Source organism: Oncorhynchus mykiss, chromosome 16 (assembly GCF_057628025.1).
Source record: "Oncorhynchus mykiss isolate SJ-2025 chromosome 16, ASM5762802v1, whole genome shotgun sequence".
Classification (NCBI taxonomy): domain Eukaryota; kingdom Metazoa; phylum Chordata; class Actinopteri; order Salmoniformes; family Salmonidae; genus Oncorhynchus; species Oncorhynchus mykiss.
Genome location: NC_143037.1, coordinates 7,147,167 through 7,172,589, shown reverse-complemented (window position 1 = coordinate 7,172,589; position 25,423 = coordinate 7,147,167). Strand labels below are relative to the sequence as shown.

The following is a 25,423-nucleotide window of genomic DNA, read 5'->3' as shown; positions in this document are numbered from 1 at the left end:
GAGTGGGCTAACATCTCACAGCAAGAACTGTCAAATCTGGTGCAGTCCATGAGGAGGAGATGTACTGCAGTACTTAATGCAGCTGGTGGCCACACTAGATACTGACTGTTCCTTTTGATTTTGACCCTCTCTTTGTTCAGGGATACATTATTCAATTTATGTTAGTCACATGTCTGTGGAACTTGTTCAGTTTATGTCTCCGTTGTTGAATCTTGTCATGTTCATACAATAATTTACAAATGCTAAGTTTGCTGAAAATAAACGCAGTTGACAGTGAGAGTATGTTTCCTTTTTTGCTGAGATTATATATCAATGTGATACCAAAGAACCATGCAATATTTAATTTATTGCTCGTCATAATGTTATTGTAATAATTCCAATGTTAACGCATCCAACTGGTATTTACGATTTCACAACTGGTAAATTCCCATCTCCTACATGGTTGCAAATGCAGCTTTATATTTAATATATTGGGTAGAAAAATGTCCATTATACTAGATTATGAGCACATGTACACTAAAAGTTACCGACCAGTACTACTTGAGTTCCTATGTGTACCTTTCACCAGCGAATAACGCTGTACTGTAACCATGCTCTCATTCCTCTGTGTGTGTGTGTGTGTGTGTGTGTGTGTGTGTGTGTGTGTGTGTGTGTGTGTGTGTGGAAACAAATAACCATTTTGTGGCACCGCTGAGACATTAATACAGTTCAGACTGAAAGTTCAAATCCCAAGAGTGTTTAATCACACTTTGTGCTAGAGTCTACTAGCTCCATGCTAGTGGACACCTGCAAAGCGATTCTTTTGGCAGTGTAAGATGTGGAACTGCATTAGAGCTGTCAAATCCACAAACGTCTTCCGGCCTTATACCTGAAGCGGAAATTGCCATTAGCTGCACAGAATTGCATTAAGAGAGATACCATGCAGCCTTGTTTACAAGTTGGAACACAAGGTGTAATCTACACCTCAATTAGGCTGGTAGAAATCCTCATTATTTTGTGGAATGATTTTAAATTTGAGTGTCATTATGTCAATATAGCCTACACGTTCTCGTTCTGAGTAGAACTTGCTTGGCTTCATGATGATGACCATATGAACTCCCCGATTTGACAGCTCTAATGCAGTTACACCTCTGACACAGTCAAAACACCAGCTATGTGTCGGCTATCGCGTGTTGAATCTAGGCCTTTAACGTCAAGTGTCCCTGAGCACTGCTACTTTTTAGTTGGTGTCAGATAATCACGCCATTATTGACTTGATTCCAGGCAACTTTTAGCAACGTGCAAAAATGTATTCTTGACGGGACAAAAATTACGTAAGTGCATTGCTATTGACAGTAAATAAACTACAAAACACCAATAGAGTATCGTATTACTGTAGAAATGTACCGTAAAATAACTACAATTTACCACAAAATAAACACTAATGACTAACAGTGTAGTTTCATGTTATCACATGTTGAACCAAATGATTTCACATGTTTTTGGAACAAATCGTGTGAAAATGTGTTTTTGGAACACTTCACATGTGGAAATGTGTTTTTGGAACACTTCACATGTGAAAAAACGTGTTTTTGGAACACTTCACATGTGGAAAATGTGTTTTTGGAACACTTCAAATGTGGAAAACGTGTTTTTGGAACACTTCAAATGTGGAAAACGTGTTTTTGGAACACTTCAAATGTGGAAAACGTGTTTTTGGAACACTTCACATGTGGAAAATGTGTTTTTGGAACGCTTCACATGTGGAATATGTGTTTTTTGTACACTTCACATGTGAAAAACGTGTTTTTGGAACACTTCACATGTGAAAAAAAAACGTGTTTTTGGAACACTTCACAATTTCAAATGTGCAATTCCATGTGTTATTGCTGTTCAGCTAAAGGGATGACCCCACCTGGGATTTAAACTCAGAACCACTGGATTGGAAGTAGACTGATCATTCTGCTGCGCCACAAAGTCAGCAGTGTTTTCTTAAAACATTCATTACCTATAATACATCTTTGCACTTATCAAAACAGCGTCATCTGTACTGCTATTATAGTCCTCAGTTAATCTGACTATTCTCTCATCATTGATTTAATTGACTTATTTCAGTCATTTGAGTGATTCTGTATATTCTTTTAATGTTACCCCTGAATCACTATAATAAATATAATCGTTTTTAAACAAAGCTGAGATTTTCTTCGAAGTCCAAAATGTAGGAATGCAGGTGAAATCAGTTACTGACAACAGACATTGTGGAGGAGCAGGAAGATTGGAATGCTGTGAACCAAGAGGATGTGAGTTCAAATCCCAGTTAACAACCTGTTGTACATGAATTACTCTATAAATACACACAATGTTGTCAAATATGTGTTAAAAATACTGTGTATCAGAATGACTCCTTTTGGTTTGCAGGAATCATGTGAATCCAAATGTGAAAGATGACGTGATCGAGAGCTGCATGTAGCCACGTGTGTACATTTTGTTCATATCCTTTACTAGTTAGTGAGTTATTAGCCCAGTTAAAAATTATTTGTAGTCAGCAATGGGGGAGTGATTTTTTTCTCACATCTTTGAAAACCAAGGCAGTTTATGTTTTAAAGGGGCAGTGTTGTATTTTGAGACAGGCTTGAATAAGCTAAGTAGCCAATAGGCAGAGAGAAGCATAATTTGTCTGATTCTCTGTAATAATGGTATGGGAATAATAATGCATTTTATTTTGTAAAGTGATTTCCTGCATCAAACAACACAACAACATTTTCAGTCACCTCCTTGTCTTAAGGTTAAGTTGATAAACAGATTAAGTCTCATGGAATGTGGGCCTACATTGAACACCAAACTTTGGCTGTTACTGTCGGCTGAATACTAGGACAGCTATTTCCATGATAAAATGTTATGGGATGCATTTTCTCCATTGTTTTTTATGGTAGGCCACTCTGGTAGGATCAAATAGTCACTGTAGGCTACTTGGCCACTGTTAAACCTGTAACTTAAAGCAGGTACAGCCTCAGTGTTCATAGTAAACGCACACTGGAAGTTGCACAGAACCAAGTTTGAGCTCAGCAGACCAAAAATTTGCTCAGTGCAAGGGAACATTGGTGAACATCCCTTCAAATGAGTGGATCTGGCTATGTCAGCCACACCTGTTGCTGACAGATGTATAAAATCGAGCACACCGCCATGCAATCTCCATAGACAAACACTGGCAGTAGAATGGCCCTTACTGAAGAGCTCAGTCACTTTGTGGCACCTTCATAGGACGCCACCTTTCCAACAAGTCAGTTTGTCAAATTTCTCCTCTCTAGAGCTTCCCCCGGTCAACTGTAAATGCTGTTATTGTGAAGTGGAAAGGAGCAACAACAGCTCAGCCGCGAAGTGATAGGCCATTCAAGCTCACAGAACAGGAAATGCTGAAGCGCGTAAAAAATCGTCTGTCCTCGGGTTGCAACACTCACTGCCGAGTTCCAAACTGCCTCTGGAAGCAACGTCAGCACAATAACTGTTCGTCGGGAGCTTTATGAAATGGTTTCCATGGTGAAGCAGCCAAAGATCACACAAGCCAAAGATCACCACGCGCAATGCCAAGCGTCAGCTGGAGTGGTGTAAAGCTCACCACCTTTGGACACTGGAGTGATGAATCACGCTTCACCATCTGGCAGTCCGACGGAAGAATCTGAGCACGCTATCTGCCAGAATGCATCGTGCCAACTGTAAAATTTGGAATAATGGTTTGGGCTGTTTTTCATGGTTCAGGCCCCTTAGTTCCAGTGAAGGGAAATCTTAAATGCTACAGCATACAATGAATGACATTCTACACGCCTCCCAGCTAATGGTATCAAGTTCTACTGTAGCCAAATGTGGGACACTATATAGTGAATAGCATGCCATGTCAGAAACAGGGAATTTGAATTATGGGTGAATTACAATGATTGGACATTTTTGAAGGTGTTGATACTTTTTTATTAGTTCAAGTCTGTTAAATGGAAATGACAAACTTTACACACCTTTTTAAACCTTGAATACACTATACGTTTGCATTTCCTGTTGTGCAGGAAATTTCCTGCGACATCCGAGTGATCCAATTAAGATCCCACATCTGTAGTTATCATTGTGTACTGTACCAGGCAGTTACCAATTGTGTTTGAGTTCTTCGAAGTATGTTAATGTCCGTTCATGAACCCCTCAGACTTCATACGCATCCCAAAGGGCCCCCTATTCCCTACCAAAAGTAGTGCTCGACATAGGGAATAGGGGGCCATTTAGGGTATAATTTAGGGTGCCATTTTGGACACTTCCTTCACATTGTTTAGTTTGGCGTACCATCTCATCTGTTAAATAGATTATGCTGTATCTAGGTACTGAGCGAATAGTTCTTTTTGAGGTCGGTTCAGTTTCGGTTCGATTATTAAAAAAGATTCACGTTTTTCAATTTCTATCATTTAAAAGAAATGTGCTATGCATTATGTGGGTTAAACGCTTTAACACAGAATAAAACAATTAACAGCAGTCACATTACTTTAAACCTCTTAAAGGAACCAACCCTTTTTTTCAACGACTTTATTATTTAATTCCAAGTCAACATCTCATCTCTATAGAGTTACTAGAGTTACTGCCTATGCTGTTTGACAAAATCACTATTTTAGTATTTCTTCAAAGTAAATATGGCATACTTTTTATGACTGCTGAAAATCTAAAATCATGTATTTTCAGGTTCGCTAAACTTTCTATCCCTCGATCGGTGCTTCTCTCTTCTCTCAGCGGGAAGGATTATAGTCATTGTAGTTAATTACCAAGTTTTCTGCGGTAAACTATGTACAATGTTGGCCTGTTGGAAATTACAACTCCCTACTACATCTCACAGTTCAGGATTGATCTAATTTATCGCTACATTTTTAAAAAACTCCACATCTAGCTAAAAAAAATTAAACATTTTGTTGATTTATCCAGAACTAGTTGGCATTCTGTCATTTCCACCAATTCTGCTCTCACTAAAAATGATCTCAGAACTGTATTTTGTATACATTTCAGGAAAATACAAGATGTTGCCCAATTTGTATAAAAATAAATGGTTGGTTACATCATTCTGTCAACACTCCTAAAACATACTGTAATGATGGTGTGTAGTAATCACTTTCTTAGAGTACTGTAACATCCAGGTCCCTTTTTATTGGTCAACCGGGTTCTCTGAACCTGACAAACTGTAACATCCAGGTCCCTTTGTATTGGTCAACAGGGTTCTCTGAACCTGACAAACTGTAACATCCAGGTGAGTTAGGAGAAAGCCGACTCCTCCCCCGGAGGAAGGCTGTTGTCTATTTGCAGTTTGCGTCTCAAATGACACTCTATTCCCCACTCTGTTGAAGTGCACTATATAGGGAATAGGTGGCCATTAGGTCTTGGTTCATAGTAGTGCACTATATAGGGAATAGGTGGCTATTAGGTCTTGGATCATAGTAGTGCACTATATAGGGAATAGGTTGCCATTTGCAACACCCCTGCTGATTGGGTGATGTGGCTCTGACAGGCCCTGGTGCTGTGCCAAACAGGATTACTGTGACAGGCGACTGTGTCAGGGACTTAGCTGCATTAGTTCACTCCACTCGTTAAAGGTTTATTTCAGGACTGGAGACTCCGTGTTAAGCAGCTCAGACGACACAGTGACAGGCGCTGGCGCGTTACACCACTGTGTTGATGTCTGCCATGCTTACCTCACCTGGGACCAGAACACATGACTGGGAGTAGAGACAAAACTGAGAAAGACAACATTGCAAACAACTGCAATGGAGTAGATTGACTGTTTTTTTTTTGTAAGGTTATTCATGCCGGCGTCTGCTACACAAAGATAGACGAAGTTAAAACGTCACAACGTGACACAATGTGACAGTCTAAGATTACGGTTTGAACGTACAAATACGTTAAAATATATATATATGCACGCATGACTGTCAATCTGTCTGCTAAATAGGCATATTATATTAGAACCAAAATAAAAACACATTCAATACACCAAACATTATTAGGTTAAATCTAGTTTACTCCAGACTATATGGGGATGTAATGTATTGTAAGACTATGTAACGCAACATGGGGAGCATTGGTCATTCACAAACTTCCTCCGTGGGATTCAGTGTTTAAAGGAAGTGGTTTTCGCCACTTCCTTTAAAAAAGGTGATGATCCTGCTTCTTTAAGTTCTGTCTCCACAGTAAGTATCTACAGAGAATAGTTCTTCACAGAAAGATTGGTGGCTATACTGTGAAGAGGTTACATCACATCAAGGCTTTTGTCTTCAGATTTCAAATTGAACCATGTTCCCTACATAGTGCACTAAATAGGGAATAGGGTGTAATTTGGGACACAATCCTAAAACTCAGGAACCAAAAGTGACACAATAAATCTACTTGGTCAGAACAACACAACAACCTCCATAGCATGAAATGTCTTGGCTGAATGACACCTGGGTTCAGTCACTATTTGAAATAATTTCCAATACTTTATCCTGGCTCGATTGAGATTGCCTTAAAACTGTATACTGTAAAAAAAAAAAATAATTAAAGTTTAAAAAACTGTATACCCTGCCCATCTGGCACTCCAGGCAGGTTAAAGTATTTTAAAGATTTCAAATAGTATTTGAACCCAGGTCTGGTAAGAGTATAGCTCTTTTTTGAAGTCTCATTCTTTTACAGCTGTACAGGTACAGCAGCATGCTGAGAATCACACCATTTCCAGGTAAGGTCAGTGGAGTCAGATTGAAGAGCGGCTGCCTATCAGAATACCTTGCTGTGTTTATTACAGTGCTGGAGGGATACATCAGGGAAACTTCTAGAAGTAAAGCTATTGGCTATAAAAAAAATATTTAAAAAACGGCATTACATTAACATGACTTGAACCTTAAGTTGGGTCCACTTTTAAGTTGATCTCTGGTCGTATTACCTTCAAATCCCTCAGCATGAACATGGCATTAAGACTACTGTGGTATTTGTATTACAACGTAGGTCACTGAGTGTCCTATGTCTAGTCAATCATGAGACATCCTTCAATCTAATAGCAGGTGCTTTTCCCCAAAGTCTATTTGAATGGAGAGTCAGCCACCATACCGCTATTGACAAGCTACATTGGACCCATGGTTTCCCAAGCCAGCTAAATAAGCAATTAACATTAAGTTCACCACCTTGTACAAATACCATTCTTCCAATGTGAAACCTACTGCAATGAGAGTGCATGATGAGGATGTTGTTTGGATATAGCCTGTACCATAGAATTAGAATGTGAGAATGGAACATTCTAATTCCATGGCCTGTACAGTAGTGTAACCATAGAATTAGAATGTGAGAATGGAACATTCTAATTCCATGGCCTGTACAGTAGTGTAACCATGGAATTAGAATGTGAGAATGGAACATTCTAATTCCATGGCCTGTACAGTAGTGTAACCGTAGAATTAGAATGTGAGAATGGAACATTCTAATTCCATGGCCTGTACAGTAGTGTAACCGTAGAATTAGAATGTCAGAATGGAACATTCTAATTCCATGGCCTGTACAGTAGTGTAACCGTAGAATTAGAATGTCAGAATGGAACATTCTAATTCCATGGCCTGTACAGTAGTGTAACCATGGAATTAGAATGTCAGAATGGAAAACTTCCTTTATCTTCCTTTTAACTTCACAACGACCGGCTCAGTAAACTTCTGGCCAGTCAGGAACTGCCACACCCCTCCTCTGTAGAACTCATTCCCAAAGGAATAGAGCCACGCGTTGAAAATAGGGTTAGTTTTCGCCAAAACAGGAAGCAACTAGGAGATGAATAAAGATGTTTTCTTGTTAAAAGATGTAAATAAAACAAATCTCCATTCAAATTTCATTGAACTAAAGAATGATCAAGCACAGAGAGAAAGGAACAGGAAAAAAAGACAAAAAATAACTGCTCACCATTCTCAGCTTTGGAGAGACCAGTCTGGCGTTGCCAAAGCAGGCGTAGATGCACATGATTTCGTAGGGTCCCCAGCAGAACAACAGAACCCTCAGTGGTATGCTGGTGTTCCACTGGAATACAAGGACAGTCAATAAAGTTGTATTGAATGGGACTTTTAAGGGTTAGAGCTATCTGGAATCCTTGGGATGTCCCTACCATACATTCTAACCCCTACACTTACTTTAATCCTGTTTAGACTTCTCTGGCTTTTGAAGTCACACAATAACATATCAAAATCACATAATGTATAAAAGAGCAGAACATAGTGACTGTTATGTACCGCCACACAGAACATAGTGACTATTATGTACCGCCACACAGAACATAGTGACTATTATGTACCGCCACACAGAACATAGTGACTATTATGTACCGCCACACAGAACATAGTGACTATTATGTACCGCCACACAGAACATAGTGACTGTTATATTCCCCCACACAGAACATAGTGACTGTTATATTCCCCCACACAGAACATAGTGACTTATGTACCGACACACAGAACAGAGTGACTTATGTACCCCCACACAGAACAGAGTGACTTATGTACCCCCACACAGAACATAGTGACTGTATGTACCCCCACACAGAACATAGTGCCAATGGAAACAGGATGCACCTGAGCTCAATTTCGAGTCTCATAGCAAAGGGTCTGAATACTTATGTAAATAAGGTATTTCTGTTTTATTTATTTGCAAAAATGTCAAAACAATTTTTTTTTGCTTTGTGGGGTATTTGTGTGTATTTTTTCTCATCTATTTTAGAATAAGGCTGTAACGTAACCGAATGTGGAAAAAGTCAAGGGGGTCTGAATACTTTCCCGAATGCCCTGTATATTGAGAAGTATGTTTTTCTGGCCAAATATGAATGGTATTATTATAATGCGTTGTAATGTTCCAAAGAACATTCACATGTTCTAACGGTGGAATGTTGGAGGGTTTATTTACCCTGTGCTTGTGGATCTTCTTGAAGTATGCGTGAATGGCGTCGTAGTTGGACTTCATGACATAAGCAGGGAAGATAAGGTAGAAGACCGTCAGGGCCCCCATATAGGTAATGTAGTCCCTGTTGAATGGAGATGAACACGGACGGTATAACAACATACACTGTATTATACTGTGCATCTTTAAAACATGGGGTATCCTCACTTGTCTAGGGTTGCTAAATTCTGGTCATTTTCCCAAAATTCCCCGGTTTTCCAGAAATCCTAGAGGATTCAGTTCCTGATTTATTCCCTTCTGATTCCGGGAATCTTCCAACTGGGACTTATGGAAAACCTTGGAATGTTGCAACCATAGTCAGCGGGAGACATTGCTAGACAGCATTGTTTTTATTGTCCGAAATGAATAATCCCAATCCATTAGAGATTTTTTGGAAGTGCTCGTTCTGTGTGTGAAATGCTGGATGTTTTCAACTGGCGTAAAGAGCCTACTTTTGAGGTAATCTGCTTGGTTGTCTTAAATCCCAGTTTCTGTTATTCCATTGTTGACATTTGACTAAGCAAAACAGTGATGTCAACAGCTGGTTTAGACAGAAGGGTATTTGGGTGTCAATCTTTAGACTTTGTAAAGTCTTGTAGGGTCTCTGGTTGAAACATCAACATGTGTAGAGGTAACAGTGTGTGAGGAAGTTGTTGTTTTACAATTAAATTACCTTCAGGTCTGGAATTCCCTGCACCACAGATGAGAGAGAACATGAGGGTGTGCGCATTTTCTGACTGTAAGTCGCTCTGGATAAGATTGTCTGTTAAATAACCTACAATTTAATATAAACGTAGCCTACATGTCTCCTTTGGTGTAGTCTAGTGTGCAGCAGGTCCTCATGGGCTCAAAGTCATAAACTCCCCAACCAATCAGAGGGACGGCCGCCCAGATGATGGCCAACCCCCAGATAATGATTGAAATAGTCCAGGCCGTGCTCCAAAACAGCTTCTGATCTGGAACATAATAAAGTTATGTTTATTGGAATTTGCAAGAGTATGTTTGTAGCTTTGTAGATGTATATAGTACATCAATAAATAAAATGTTTAATAAATCCATAACGCTATAGTAAATGACATGAACACATACTGGGAAAGGGCAAATGGGGATACCTAGTCAGTAGTACAACTGAACGCATTCAACTGAGATGTGTCTTCCGCATTTGAGGACGCATGGCTTTCAACCTTCCGTCTCTCCCGAGCCCGTACGGGAGTTGTAGCGATGAGACAAGATAGTAATTACTAACAATTGGATACCACAAAATTAGGGAGAAAAAGGGGGTAAAATTGTTTTTTTTAAATAATAAAAAAATGTGTCTTCCGCATTTAACCCAACCCCTCTGAATCAGAGAGGAGCAAGGGGGGCTGCCATAATCAACATCCACGGCGCCCGGGAAACAGTGGGTTAACTGCCTTGCTCAGGGGCAGAACGACATATTCTTACCTTGTCAGCTCGGTTACTGGCCCAACGCTCTAACCACTAGGCTACCTGTCGCCGTACAGTAGGATACTACTCACTGGTCACATATTGGTGATATCTGTCCCAGGCGATGGCAGCCAGGAAACTGATAGAGGCCAGAACTGCTGTCATCCCCATGAAGGCGTGGTTGCTACATCCGTCTTGGCCCCAGGGCCAGTGTCTAGGGTGACGAGACGAGAGGAGCACATTTAGGCTGCGTTTACACAGGCAGCCCAATTCCGATATTTTGCCTGATTATTTACAAAAGATCGATCTGATTGGTCAAACAACAAAAAAAAATATTGACAAAATATCAGAATTGGGCTGCCTGTCTAAACACAGCCTTGGTGTTTGTATTCCCATCAGGCATAAACATGGTGACTCATATTGCTGCAAATTGTTATATCAAATACACCTGCTTTAGGTTGTGATTCTATACAGTTGAACTATGTAATCAGGATCACACACATTAACAACTGTTCAACATTACAGTTATGGGCGATTCCTCTCGTAACAAAAGAAGACCATGATTTTGGGGGATTTTTTACATAATTTAATCCATAGAAGGTTCCTTTTGGTGGTTGGATTCTTGATATATATTTGACATTTGTATCTTAAAAAGCATAATTGAGAAATAATTAATTGACATTTTAATATGTGACATTTTGGCCTTACCCTTTCGTCCCTTAAGACTCCATATTGTTTCATCTGTAGATGAAAATCGGTGTCATATGAAACTCTGCTGCTTGTTCTTGTTCTGCTTGTTATAAAGTACATTCATTTGTCAATATTGAAAAATATAAATAGATTAAATACATTATTTTTAAATATAGTTTTTTTTGCATAATAACAGGCATATTAAAGTTCCACCCGTGGAATCCCTGAAACTTTTAGAGTTATGATCCAATTAGTATGCATTACCAACAGGGTGAATGCGAAACTTGATTAAAATAATTATCAACCTCTACTGGTGATTTGCAGGATGTGAAATTATACAAATAAAAGGAGGGCTGTGATTGGTCACATTGCCTACTCTACCATTTTCTCTGTATAAAATGGGTCATAACTTTAAAACTAGCAGAGATCCCTCTGGAACGTGTATATGCCCGTAGAGTATATGATGTTCAACATTGATGTTGAACAATTTGCCCTAACCAACATTTCTATATTTTTCAATAATTATAAAATATGTTTTTGAAATCAAATTACTACTACTATTACTACTAGAGAACAAGTAGAAAAGCTACAGTTGACGCCCATTTTGTTGGTGTCTTAAAGGAGACCTGGGTCAGGCCAAAATGTCACAAATTTTCAAACTGCATTAAAAAAAATTGTTCAATTATGCTTGAAGATACAAATGTCAGATACATGTCAACAATGCTTCCTCCAAAGGACCCTTATATGGATTACATTTCATGAAAATCTAAATAAAAAAAAAGTCATTTTTTCCCTAGTTTCGTGAGGAATCACCCTTTTGTGTAGTATAGCATATATCCATTATAGCTACTCAGAAATACATGATACATGTGCCTTACTTGAATGCCTCTCTAGAAAGGATGTCAGCACAAATCATTCTGTAAACCACTTTTAGATCAATGCATAAACGCATGTTTTGCAACAACTAATGTACACATAAATTAGGCAACCTCCAAAGGAGTTAATGCAGTGTCAGAGGACAAAAATTCATACCTATAAAATAAACTGGCGTAAGCAGCGATCAGGCCGTTTAAATTGAGCACGATGTCAGCCACAGCGAGGTTAAACACAAGAAAATTACTGGGAGTTCGCATTTGCTTTACGCTAATATAGGCCAATATTGAAATGGCGTTGAGGAAGAATCCAAGAAGACCTAAAAACACACACAGGAAAGAAAGAAAGCATCAAGGGAAACAACTTGTGATAGATTCCATGATATAAACAGACTAAATGGAGGTTACACGTATTGGATATGTCCGAAATTGTTGAATTTTAAGCACACATACTTTTATTTCACTTTCACATTTCAACCTTACAAAAACATAATCTTACAATTATAGCACATAATAGCAATTATCACATTGACATACATGGATGATTTGAAGTTGCCAAATTGCTGTCATTACTTGAAGAATCTTCAAAGCATTTCCCGGGCCAAATTATTTTTGTTTTGTCCGACTTTAAATTCTTTAGGCCTATCCATTTAAGATCCCTTTAAAAGCCCATAGGGCTCCATCCTCTGGCAGCCGTTTCTCTAGTGCAAATAAATAACAACTTTCGTTTCAACATATTTAGCATAAAATATTTCACTTACCCCCAACAAGAAGAGCTGAACCGAATGCAAACATGTCAAAATCGGAGAATCCCTCCGGTAATGTGTATGCTGTCATTTTTTTAATGGCTACTATAATTGTCGGGACACTACAGATAATTCCTCTACGTTTATTTTCGCTTCTAAAAGTGCCCAGAGGTTTCTAAGACTGAACTCCTTATAAACGCTCTTTCACGTGAAAAGGCATTCAAGGACTTATCTCAAGAAAAAACCTTACCAATCCCTACAGGAATGTTCTAATTAGAGGTACAGTGATAATGATAGAGTATGCTACACATTGGATATTAACTATTTTCTTCTTTTTCCGAAAATATATTTTTCTTTGTGTTCATTGTGGTGGTTTCTGCGCACCTAGTGCGCATGCGCAGCTCGCCGATCTATAAAACAACTGATAAGGAGCCCGCCTATCTCACATTATAGGCTACTACTGACCAGTGGTAGTCACTGAACTCTAAACCCACAGGTCGTAGATTATCCTTAGTAGACATTATACGGCACATGACAATGAAGGATATCTCTCATAGGACGGCGCACAAATGACCCAGCGTCGTCCTGGTCAGGGTTTGGTCGGTGTAAGGCCGTCATTGTAAATAAGAATTTGTTCTTAACTGACTTTGTCTAGTTAAATAAAGTTTAAATAACATATAAATATATATTTAGATAGGTAGGCCTACAGATGTAGGATCTTAGTTTGAGCCAGTTTGCTATGGCAGGAAAATGATCCAGCACCAACGGGAAACGTGAATTATTATGTGGATTATAATCAACGGATAGGGCTAATCAAGTCTGACATTTTAAAGTATAAATTACAAACTTTAGAAGCCTTTTTAAACCTCGAATACACTACAAGTTAGAATTTCCTACTATGCAGGAAAATGCTCAGCAACCAAAGAGTGATCAAATTAAGATCCTACATCTTTACCTGCTGCCTTCACCATCCATGACATCATAAACATAGACCTACAGTAGCTTAAAGTGCTAGCTGGAAGCTGACAAAGCATATTGAATGGACTGACAGACCCTGGTCCAGTGCATTATCGGTTTCACCATTTTCACAAAGCAACATGTTGACATTTAATAATCCTTCAGTCTGGCTAAACTTGGTGGGTGAAATCAAATCTGACTTCCACGGAACGTAACTCTGTTAGCGATGTCCCTACGTCACCCCAACCTGTACACAGGATATTGGTTATACATTTATTGTCATTAAGACATTTTGTATAATAAATATATATATATATATACACACAACACAAAAATGAACACCAAGAATCGGAACAGACAAAGCAATCACAGTCGACACCATATTGTCATACAGGGAGCATGACAAATCAAAAAGAAAGCAGCCAGTTTAATGTATTCATGTCACCGGGAACAGATCAAGCCTCCTATAGTATAAATGAATTGTCTACTTCAGTGTTAATGCCAAGTACAGTACATCAAGATGGAGAAAACGGATATCAACTGATATCTCTATGTAATTTTACAAGTTATAAATTCAATATCAATATGTATATATATATATATATGGGTCAAAGCATTAGATGGCATTATGACTAGGCTCTTTGAGTTGGTATGTGATACATTAGCTCAGTTTCATCCTTCATCCGTAGAGCCCAAAGCCTTGGATAGCCTAGAGATGGCCCCAGGTTCATACTTCATCAGTAGAGCCCAAAGCCTTGGATAGCCTAGAGATGGTCCCAGGTTCATACTTCATCCGTAGAGCCCAAAGCCTTGGATAGCCTGGAGATGGTCCCAGGTTCATACTTCATCCGTAGAGCCCAAAGCCTTGGATAGCCTGGAGATGGTCCCAGGGTCATACTTCATCAGTAGAGCCCAAAGTGTTGGATAGCCTGGAGATGGTCCCAGGGTCATACTTCATCAGTAGAGCCCAAAGCGTTGGATAGCCTGGAGATGGTCCCAGGTTCACACTTCATCAGTAGAGCCCAAAGCGTTGGATAGCCTAGAGATGGTCCTAATGTACTGTAACAACAGTAAAGACTTAAACAATAGAGCTTGAATGCGTCCCAAATGGCACCCTATTCCCTATTTACTGCACTACTCTTGACCAGCGACCAGGACCAGTAGTTCACTACTCTTGACCAGCGACCAGGACCAGTAGTTCACTACTCTTGACCAGAGACCAGGACCAGTAGTTCACTATTCTTGACCAGCGACCAGGACCAGTAATTCACTACTCTTGACCAGAGACCAGGACCAGTAGTTCACTACTCTTGACCAGAGACCAGGACCAGTAGTTCACTACTCTTGACCAGCGACCAGGACCAGTAGTTCACTACTTTTGACCAGAGACCAGGACCGGTAGTTCACTACTTTTGACCAGAGACCAGGACCGGTAGTTCACTACTTTTGACCAGCGACCAGGACCAGTAGTTCACTATTCTTGACCAGCGACCAGGACCAGTAGTTCACTACTCTTGACCAGAGACCAAGACCAGTAGTTCACTACTCTTGACCAGAGACCAGGACCAGTAGTTCACTACTCTTGACCAGCGACCAGGACCAGTAGTTCACTACTTTTGACCAGAGACCAGGACCAGACCAGTTCACTACATAGGGAAAAGGGTAGAATTTGAATCCCACTTAAACTGGATGAATAATATTACATTGTAATCAAAGACCCCAACTTTTATGGCACGAGAAACAACACCCACAGATTCCGATATGGATTTTAATCAATTCTACCGCTAGTGTAGTGTGCCTGTGTTGCCTATTGGGACATAGTTCATTTCACCTACCGTTATAATCTGTTGATGTAGCAATAAAACAAAGATTGCACTGTTGATGTAAGTCCAGATGCCTTAGTTTGGACTTTAGACATTGAATAACACACAATTGTTTAACATTTCAAAACTCAACTCATTCCTCGATCTGTCAGCCCCTAGACTGTAGTTTATTACTAAAGCAGAAGGCAGCCCTCTTTATAAATACTAATTCACATTACTTAGGACACACACACACACACACACACACACACACACACACACACACACACACACACACACACACACACACACACACACACACACACACACACACACACACACACACACACACACACAACCTAGAGCCCAGATAAAACATGCTAGTGGAGGAGGTTTTTTTCATGTGCTAGAAAACCCCTCCAGAATGAAAGTGGGTTTAAGATGTATTAATAAGGGCCATAGATAGATGACTGGATTAAAGACACATAGTTGTTTGGGGGCTGGGATTTGCCTCCTGGTCGCAAATTCGCTTGAAATCTTTAAAGCTTTTGTCTGCACCTGGCTGTTTATGGGCCGGTCCCAAACCGCACCCTATTCCCTATATAGTGCATTACTACCCTATGGGCCCTGGTCAAAAGTAGTGCACTATATAGGGGATAGGGTGCCATTTCGTGATGCATTTTACATCAGTGTCTGAACAGAGACCGGGGACAGACTGTGTACTCACACTAAGCCACTCTCACAGATGGAAAGTGTGTCATGGGGAGGGATCAGTAGTTTTGCAGACTAATAGATGTCCAGACCTACAGGAACAAGGGGCTATAAACATTAAGTGGATGAAGAAGCATAGTCATAGAATGTTGAAACCGTCAGAAGCCCTTGTGTAGAATGCTTACTCTGACTCTAGAACCCTGAAGTTGACTCTAGAACTCTTACTCTGACTCTAGAACCCTGACTTTTGACTAGAACTGTGACTCTAGAACACTGACTTTGACTCTAGAACGCTTACTCTGACTCTAGAACTCTTACTCTGACTCTAGATCCCTGACTTTGACTCTATAACTCTTACTCTGACTCTGACTCTAGAACCACAACTCTGACTCTAAAACCCTGACCCTGACTCACCAAAATATACAGGTTAAGAAAGTTTACAAATCAAATGGATGGATTGTTTTCTATTACTCTTCGCTGCCATCTAGTGGTGCGTTCCATGTTATGTAGGGTCCCACGGGGGTCTAGAACACTGTACCCCACAGTGCATTGGGGGAAAGGAGGCTGCTACTGGTATGGGTTTTGATAATACTGGTGGATATCTTTCATCGGTCTGACTTTGTTAATAGATATTTAGCCTGAAAATACTGCACAAAGTTTCAAAAATGTAAGAAATAATGAGTTCTATGTCAAAATCACGGTATGCAACCTTTTAATGACAGACTATGGTAATAGTTATGTTTGAAAAAATAATAGCTTCCTTTTGCACTTACCTTATATTGTCACATTCAAGAAAATGCATGCAGTGCTTCTATAAAAATAAATAACCCACCAAAACTAATGGTCCCCTCCCATCTCTATCTCTATAATAAACCCCAACTATAGGGAAGTGTTATACTCTGCATATAAACTAATGGTCCCCTCCCATCTCTATCTCTATAATAAACCCCAACTATAGGGAAGTGTTATACTCTGCATATAAACTAATGGTCCCCTCCCATCTCTATCTCTATAATAAACCCCAACTATAGAGAAGTGTTTTACTCTGCATTTAGACTGATGGTCCCCTCCCATCTCTATAATAAATCCCAACTATAGGGAAGTGTTTTACTCTGCATATAAACTAATGGTTCCCTCCCATCTCTATAATAAACCCCAACTATAGAGAAGTGTTTTACTCTGCATTTAGACTGATGGTCCCCTCCCATCTCTATAATAAACCCCAACTATAGGGAAGTGTTTTACTCTGCATATAAACTAATGGTTCCCTCCCATCTCTATAATAAACCCCAACTATAGAGAAGTGTTTTACTCTGCATTTAGACTGATGGTCCCCTCCCATCTCTATAATAAACCCCAACTATAGAGAAGTGTTTTACTCTGCATTTAGACTGATGGTCCCCTCCCATCTCTATAATAAACCCCAACTATAGAGAAGTGTTTTACTCTGCATTTAGACTGATGGTCCCCTCCCATCTCTATAATAAACCCCAACTATAGGGAAGTGTTTTTACTCTGCATTTAGACTGATGGTCCCCTCCCATCTCTATAATAAACCCCAACTATAGGGAAGTGTTTTACTCTGCATTTAGACTGATGGTCCCCTCCCATCTCTATAATAAACCCCAACTATAGGGAAGTGTTTTTACTCTGCATTTAGACTGATGGTCCCCTCCCATCTCTATAATAAACCCCAACTATAGGGAAGTGTTTTACTCTGCATTTAGACTGATGGTGCACTCCCATCTCTATAATAAACCCCAACTATAGATAAGCGTTTTTACTCTGCATATAAAAATAAGCAAACTTACACAGCTCGTTAATCAACTGCCAGGCCAGAAGGCAATACTCGCGTAAATGAAAATAAACCAATTCCTTTCCACTAATCCCTCCGTTCTTTTTTATCTCAGGCTTCGGGAACGACGTTCAGACCAATATGGGATACTGAGATAGCAGGACACACACATGATGCATCGCAGGCTCGGGAAGAACAAAATAAACAGTACTTTTAAAAAAGATCTAACTATCTTCTATATTTGATAGTGAAGTTTCGGAGAGAAAATGGTTCAAGGTTTTAGTCTGTGTTTCTGCTTGGCATTACTTTGCCTCGGACGGTGTGTATGCAGCACGTGTCCGTTTCAATGTAGCTGTTTCTTTCACAAACTATCGGACGGATCCAAAGCAAGGTAAGACCAATGCAATTATTACAAATAATTAAAATCTTAATGTCAACACCTTCTATATGTTTTTTTTCTGTTGTGTGCTACTGGGTCGGAATATGCAGGTAAAATCAGCTCTTTATTTGTTTATATAGGTCTGAGGATTAATTTGCGCTGCTCTAATCCCCTTTCATTTTAACTAGGCAAATCAGTTAAGAACACATTCTTATTTACAATGACAGTGGGATAATTGCCTTGTTCTGGGACAGAATGACAGATTTTTAACCTTTTGGTTACTGGCCCAACACACTCGGCTATCTACCGCTCTTCATTGATCCTGGTGTATTCACCACGTTTAGACCCAGAGGAATAAAATAAGCGAAAAAACCAACGATTAAAAACAGAGCAAATCAAATATTTAGTGTGATTTTTTTTGTATGCATTAATTGTCAAGCTATCCTATGTCATGAACACACGGTTAATTGAGTCAACCTTGTAATACAGTTGAATTATCTACATAACCCTGTTATAATAGGTTATACAGTGACATTCACTAACCTGTGTTTACCTTTCTTTCCATCGATCTAGGAGTGTCCTTTGCAATGACCCAGAGATCACTCTAATCCCACCCAACTTTCCTACAGACACCTCGAAACTGCGGATCGAGAAGACTGCCATCACAAGGATCTCCAGCGAAACCTTTCACTACCTCAACAGTTTGGAATTGCTCTGCATTTCTTTCAACTCTCTGAACTCTTTGAATGTAGACAGCTTTCGTGGCCTGAGAAGTCTGGATGAGCTGAGACTGGAAGGGAACGCTCTCACCTCTTTCCCCTGGGAATCTCTGACTGATATGCCCGACCTGAGGCTACTGGACTTGCATAATAATAAGATATCGTCGATCCCGGCCGAGGCGGCCATCTATATCAAGAACCTGACCTACCTGGACTTATCTAGCAACAGCCTAGTCACGGTTCCTCCTGAGGTTCTCTTTACGTGGTTATCTGTGAAACCATCTCAAGGAGATGGGGAAAGTTCCAAATATATTCTAGGTAAGGATCTAAACAACCAATTAAGCAATTAATTAATCAATCAATTCCAATTAAAGCTATCTTTATTTACCTAGAGGGAATCCCATTTGGTTTGCAAGCCTTAAATGACATGAAATTGATACACAGGAAAAGGTTTTAAAAATATGCTATCTACAACATTGCTTGTCAAGGTGGTTTTATCCCAACATGCATTTCATGAGCACCTTTGGTGTGTTACATAGCATTACATGGACAGTTGGAGGAGACAGCATCAGCATTTGGGAGTAGTGTAAGGATTACTCTAATTATAGTAAAGGTAGCCATACTGTAGTGTTAATTGTGACTACATTCACTAGTCTCACTTCAAACTAGCATGATTACTTCTACTTTCAATTACTTTTTTTTTTGTTGCTAAACTGCCATTGTAAACACATAATACATGGTCATAGTTCAGACAGAGCAAAAACGTTAAGACCAAAAAGCATATCTATCTTATCTATTGCCATGCTAAAAGTGATGTTGTTTTTATTTTACCTTTGTTTAGCTACCATTGTTGTTACCTTACCTACTTTAGTTGAATGTACTCACTCTTAAGTCGCTCTGCATAAGAGCGTCTAATAAACAAAAACAAAAATGTATTTTCTGGTGAAATGTTTATTTTCTTCATTGACGTAGGTCTCCATGACAACCCGTGGCTGTGCGACTGCCGGCTCTATGACGTGGTCCAGTTCCAGAAGTCTCCGTCGCCATCCGTGACTCTGATCGACACCAGGCTGCACTGCGCGGACCCAGAGAGCCTGTCGGGAGTGTCATTCAGCGAGACGGAGCTCCGGAAGTGCCAGGAGCCCCGTGTCCACACGGCTGTGGCCCGGGTCAGGAGCTCCCTGGGGAACAACGTCCTGCTGCGCTGTGGGACAATCGGAGTCCCAGTACCAGAGCTGTCCTGGACCCGGGCAGACGGTAAACAGATGAACGGCACTGGTGAGTTCCATTGATTTATTGATTGAATGCATTTAATGTGTAACAAATAGATATACAGCCAAGAACAAGCAGTAGCTACAGTACATACGTTAAAAAAATGGATAAAGGGTAACACAAAACAGTTAGTTTGGCTAAACCTGCTCCAGTCATGGCAGGTTGTAGCCTAGTCCCAGATCTGTTTGTGCTGTCTTGGAAACTCTTATGGTCATGTTTGGCGTAGTTGGCAAGACAGCACAAGCAGATCTGGGACCAGGGAATACATGTCTGCCTATTGCCTAAAAAAGGTACGTACTTAGGAAATCTATTTTTGGCACTGTACAGTCAGAAGCTGAAATAGACTGGATTACAGATGGATGGATTTATTTCCTAGATTACAGATGGATGGATTTATTTCTTAGATTAGAGATGGATGGATTTATTTCCTAGATTACAGATGGATGGATTTATTTCCTAGATTACAGATGGATGGATGTATTTCCTAGATTACAGATGGATGTATTTATTTCCTAGATTACAGATGGATGGATGTATTACCTAGATTACAGATGTACGGATGTATTTCTTAGATTACAGATGGATGGATTTATTTCTTAGATTACAGATGAATGGATTTATTTCCTAGATTACAGATGGATGGATTTATTTCCTAGATTAGATGGATGGATTTATTTCCTAGATTACAGATGGATGGATTTATTTCCTAGATTACAGATGGATGGATTTATTTCCTAGATTACAGATGGATGGATTTATTACCTAGATTACAGATGGATGGGTTTATTTCGTAGATTACAGATGGATGGGTTTATTTCGTAGATTACAGATGGATGGATTTATTTCCTAGATTACAGATGGATGGATTTATTTCCTAGATTACAGATGGATGGATTTAATTCCTAGATTACAGATGGATGGATTTATTTCCTAGATTACATATGGATGGATTTATTTCCTAGATTACAGATGGATGGATTTGTTTCCTAGATTACAGATGGATGGATTTATTTCCTAGATTACAGATGGATGGATTTATTTTTTAGATTACAGATGGATGGATTTATTTCCTAGATTACAGATGGATGGATTTATTTCCTAGATTACAGATGGGTGGCCTGATTTCTTTTCACTAATTGATCTAACCACTTTTTCTTTCGTATTTCTTTGATAGTTCAGGAAGAAGTTTCAAAGGAGGGAATCATTTGGTCCATCCTGAGTGTTCGTGCTGTCTCTTACAGGGACTCTGGGAAATACATCTGCAAAGCGACCAACTTCCTGGGGACTGCAGATGCCATCATCTCCCTAGTTATCACAGACTCCTTAAAAAATGAGGAACAAGGTGGCAGCTCCAAGACTAAAAAACAAAGGGGACGGAAAACCGGTGGGTTTGGGAAAGCTGCCTACCAGGATAAACTTGTTGCAAAATACCTACCTCCACCAACCACCACGGCAGTCACGCCCATCATCGAACCACTAGGACCGGGCGGTTTTACAGGAAAGTATGATATCGAGAGCTACGATATCTCCAACAGCGTGGTTGACGGACAGACGCCCGGTCCTCCCATCACGGAGACGGCGATGCAGGAAGTGGAGAAGGAGGTCCTTAGCAATCTAGCAGCCGACGCCTCTTCTTTACAGGCGCCGGAACCGCCGGAGAAACGGGTGGTGCGTTCGGTGAAGATAATCGGGGACACCGATCACACCGTCTCCCTGAACTGGCGGGCCCCGGCGGCAAAGAACACCACCGAGTTCAGCGTCCTGTACGCCGTGTTCGGCGAGAGGGACATGCGGAGGATCAACGTTGCTGCGGGAAAGAACCGGATCACAATTGAGGGCCTTGTGCCAAGGACAAAGTACATCGCCTGCGTCTGCGTCAAAGGCCTGATCCCTAAAAAGGAGCAGTGTGTAATCTTCTCGACGGACGAGGCAGCCAGCGCAAGCGGCACCCAGAAGCTCATTAACGTGGTGGTGATCACCGTGGCCTGCGTGATCGCTGTCCCCCTGACACTGATCGTCTGCTGCGGGGCGCTCAAGAAGCGCTGCAAAAAGCTACTGGGGAGAAAATCCAAAGATATCCAAGAATCATATGTGACATTCGAGACCCTATCCCCGGGACAGAACCCTAAGGGGATGGAGGGGGAGTACCTTGCCAGGCAACAGCCAGACGAGTCCAACAGACTGCTCTCTGCTAGGTGCAGTGTGGACTCCGAGGCCATTTGTAGGACTGAGGGACCGCCTAACGAGTACTTTTGTTGATACCAACTGATGGCCTCAAGCCTTTAGAGCAGAACTTAAGTTCCAAGTAGAACTTAAATATTTGTTACTAAGGTTTTGTATGATTTCAGCCAGTAGTTGACAGTAGCATGAGTGAAACTGCTCAGAGACTGGACAGAAACAAAAGGCTAGTTGCATTGACACTCTTTCCTTTGGAAAAAAAGAACGTGTGGTGAATATGTGAGTTAGATAAATAACTGTCGACATAAGTGTGATTATGGGAATACAGGCAACCCTTGACCTGGTGAACTGTAATAAAAAACTTTTTTATATATTTTATATATATTATATTTTTTTTTTTTCATAAATGATTTCTGATCTGCAAAGAAACATTTTGTATTTGTCATGCACTTTTAAGGGCAGTATTTAACTTTTCCAAAATTCCCAGGTTTTACAGAAACTCTTGTGTGGAAGATTCCCAGATTCAGAATGGAATAAGGAACTCTAAATGGCCCATTCTACTAGAATACATTAAGCCCATCTTCTTAATGAAGTTTTGCAAGGAGAAAGAGGAATGGCAGAGTTGTTCTGAAATTAATCTGACCTCAGAATTGTTGTTATTTGACAAAATAAAGTATTTGTAAAGTATTGTTGAAGCAGAACTCATCTCTAGTGATATTTTATACTTTTTTTTGTATTTACCATATATGTTAATGTGCCAGCTTTACTGTCCAATCAAAGCTAACATACTATGTATTTTGTAATATGTATCTATGATCTGATGTGTATGTATAAATGTATGACAAAATTAAAACTTTTTTTTATAAATGTTTGTGTCCTCTTAAATCCTTACCTGCTCCGGAAAAGCATTTTCCTCCCAATATATATTTTTTTTCTTTAGGCATTTTAAATATTTAGCAAACTCCCTGACAGTGGCTAAAGCAAGGGGCTATAGCAGCACACAAGTAGACTACAAATGCATGCTGGTCCGGGCATACCGTGAGCGTTCCTGGTGCGCTACTGGAGCGAAATTGGAGCGGGCGAGAAGGCCGGCGCTCCAGCCTTTGGGAAACTCGCTCCACGCTCCAGTCAAATTGAGCGTCCTCGCTCCATTCCAGCTCCACTCCTCGCTCCATTCCAGCTCCACTCCCATATTGGCCAATGAGAGGCTTTGAAGCCACCGGTCAGCCATATTGGTACTCTTCAGAAGGCTCAACCATCCATAGGAATTACCGTTTTTTACAATCCTTTTGGCACTAATTTCAGAACCTTGTGGTCATTTTTCAAAACTCTAGACACAAAACTCAAAACGGTCATCACTTGTAACACAGGCTGTCCAATGTTCAAAACATTGCATTGTGCATTCATATCTTTAAAGAAACCTTGCACTTGCAGAATCATTGGTTCAAATAACTAATTTATCATGAAATACCATAGGACCATTCATTTAGATCACCCACACACAAGATACCGATAGTTTCACTGTGTAGTTGTTCGTTCAATCATTAAATATTGTAGTACAAAATATGTGATACATGTTTCATTATGGTACTACACGTAAATACATCACTGTAAAAGGACTAGTGGAGAGAATACTACAGACACAGTGGAATCATTGAACAAAATATGACATTTATTGATGAAATACAATAAAATCACTCATAGATTTCTTTGAATTAAAGCAAAAATAATTTGCTACAAAAAAAGAAAAAAACTACAGTAAAACATCAACTGCAGTGTTCCTCACCTGGCTTACTGTAAAACATCACTGCAGTGTTCCTCACCTGGCTTACTGTAAAACATCACTGCAGTGTTCCTCACCTGGCTTACTGTAAAACATCACTGCAGTGTTCCTCACCTGGCTTACTGTAAAACATCAACTGCAGTGTTCCTCACCTGGCTTACTGTAAAACATCACTGCAGTGTTCCTCACCTGGCTTACTGTAAAACATCACTGCAGTGTTCCTCACCTGGCTTACTGTAAAACATCACTGCAGTGTTCCTCACCTGGCTTACTGTAAAACATCAACTGCAGTGTTCCTCACCTGGCTTACTGTAAAACATCACTGCAGTGTTCCTCACCTGGCTTACAGTAAAACATCAACTGCAGTGTTCCTCACCTGGCTTACTGTAAAACATCACTGCAGTGTTCCTCACCTGGCTTACTGTAAAACATCAACTGCAGTGTTCCTCACCTGGCTTACTGTAAAACATCACTGCAGTGTTCCTCACCTGGCTTACTGTAAAACATCACTGCAGTGTTCCTCACCTGGCTTACTGTGAAACATCACTGCAGTGTTCCTCACCTGGCTTACTGTGAAACATCACTGCAGTGTTCCTCACCTGGCTTACTGTAAAAAGAAAAACAAAGGATTGATTACTGTACTTCTATATTTCCATCAACCCTGTCTTGTGGATTTGGCCACAGGTTCTCATCCACATCACAATGGATGTTTTCATTAGCCAAACATCTTGGGAAGAATCTTCGGGCGAATCCAGGCCTGACACTAATCTGCCGTGATGTCATTGCATGCATCATCCATGGCCTGGAGAAGGGTGGCCTGTTCATGAGAGCGCCTACAATATACCTTCCACCTCCATGTGGAGAAAAATTCCTCAATCTGGTTTTAGGAAAGGAGAGTAAATTGTGGATGGGCCTGAAACCATGCTTGCACCATTTGAGCATGGTGGAACCTGACATTATCCCACACAATGACATACTGTAGGTCATGCCATCAGCTCTAGACCTTATTTAGCCCATCAAAGAAGGTTACATTAGAACAGCGAATCATGTGGCTGCCTGAAACTCAAGAGTAGAGAGCTTTAGTTGTTGTTCGACCTAACATTAGAACGGGCAAGATGCATAATCTAAGATACTTTGACTGTGGTATGATTGTTGAT

General features: G+C 40.2%; 2 protein-coding genes across 3 annotated transcripts; one reads left to right on the top strand and one right to left on the bottom strand.

The window, feature by feature from the left end:
- Positions 1-6,748: 6,748 nt before the first annotated feature.
- LOC110491298 (RPE-retinal G protein-coupled receptor) lies at positions 6,749-13,277 on the bottom strand. 2 transcript variants are annotated; one of them, XM_021564651.3, is made up of 7 exons: positions 12,686-13,277; positions 12,085-12,244; positions 10,455-10,576; positions 9,740-9,893; positions 8,905-9,022; positions 7,912-8,025; positions 6,749-7,775 (listed from the first exon to the last, which is right to left on the bottom strand). In XM_021564651.3, the coding sequence occupies exons 1-7, from the start codon at positions 12,759-12,761 to the stop codon at positions 7,629-7,631; spliced, it is 891 nt and encodes a 296-aa protein (XP_021420326.3). In that variant the 5' UTR covers positions 12,762-13,277; the 3' UTR covers positions 6,749-7,628. The 2 variants fall into 2 exon arrangements, with proteins under 2 accessions (XP_021420326.3, XP_021420328.2); XM_021564653.3 differs by lacking the exon at positions 12,686-13,277 and adding an exon at positions 12,462-12,630.
- A 4,791-nt stretch (positions 13,278-18,068) lies between these two features.
- On the top strand, positions 18,069-23,170 carry LOC110492811 (leucine-rich repeat, immunoglobulin-like domain and transmembrane domain-containing protein 1). Its single transcript, XM_036946072.2, has 4 exons — positions 18,069-18,326; positions 18,888-19,351; positions 20,006-20,311; positions 21,480-23,170. Exons 1-4 carry the CDS (start codon positions 18,202-18,204, stop codon positions 22,562-22,564), a joined length of 1,980 nt encoding a protein of 659 aa, XP_036801967.1. The 5' UTR covers positions 18,069-18,201; the 3' UTR covers positions 22,565-23,170.
- The last annotated feature ends 2,253 nt before the right edge of the window (positions 23,171-25,423 follow it).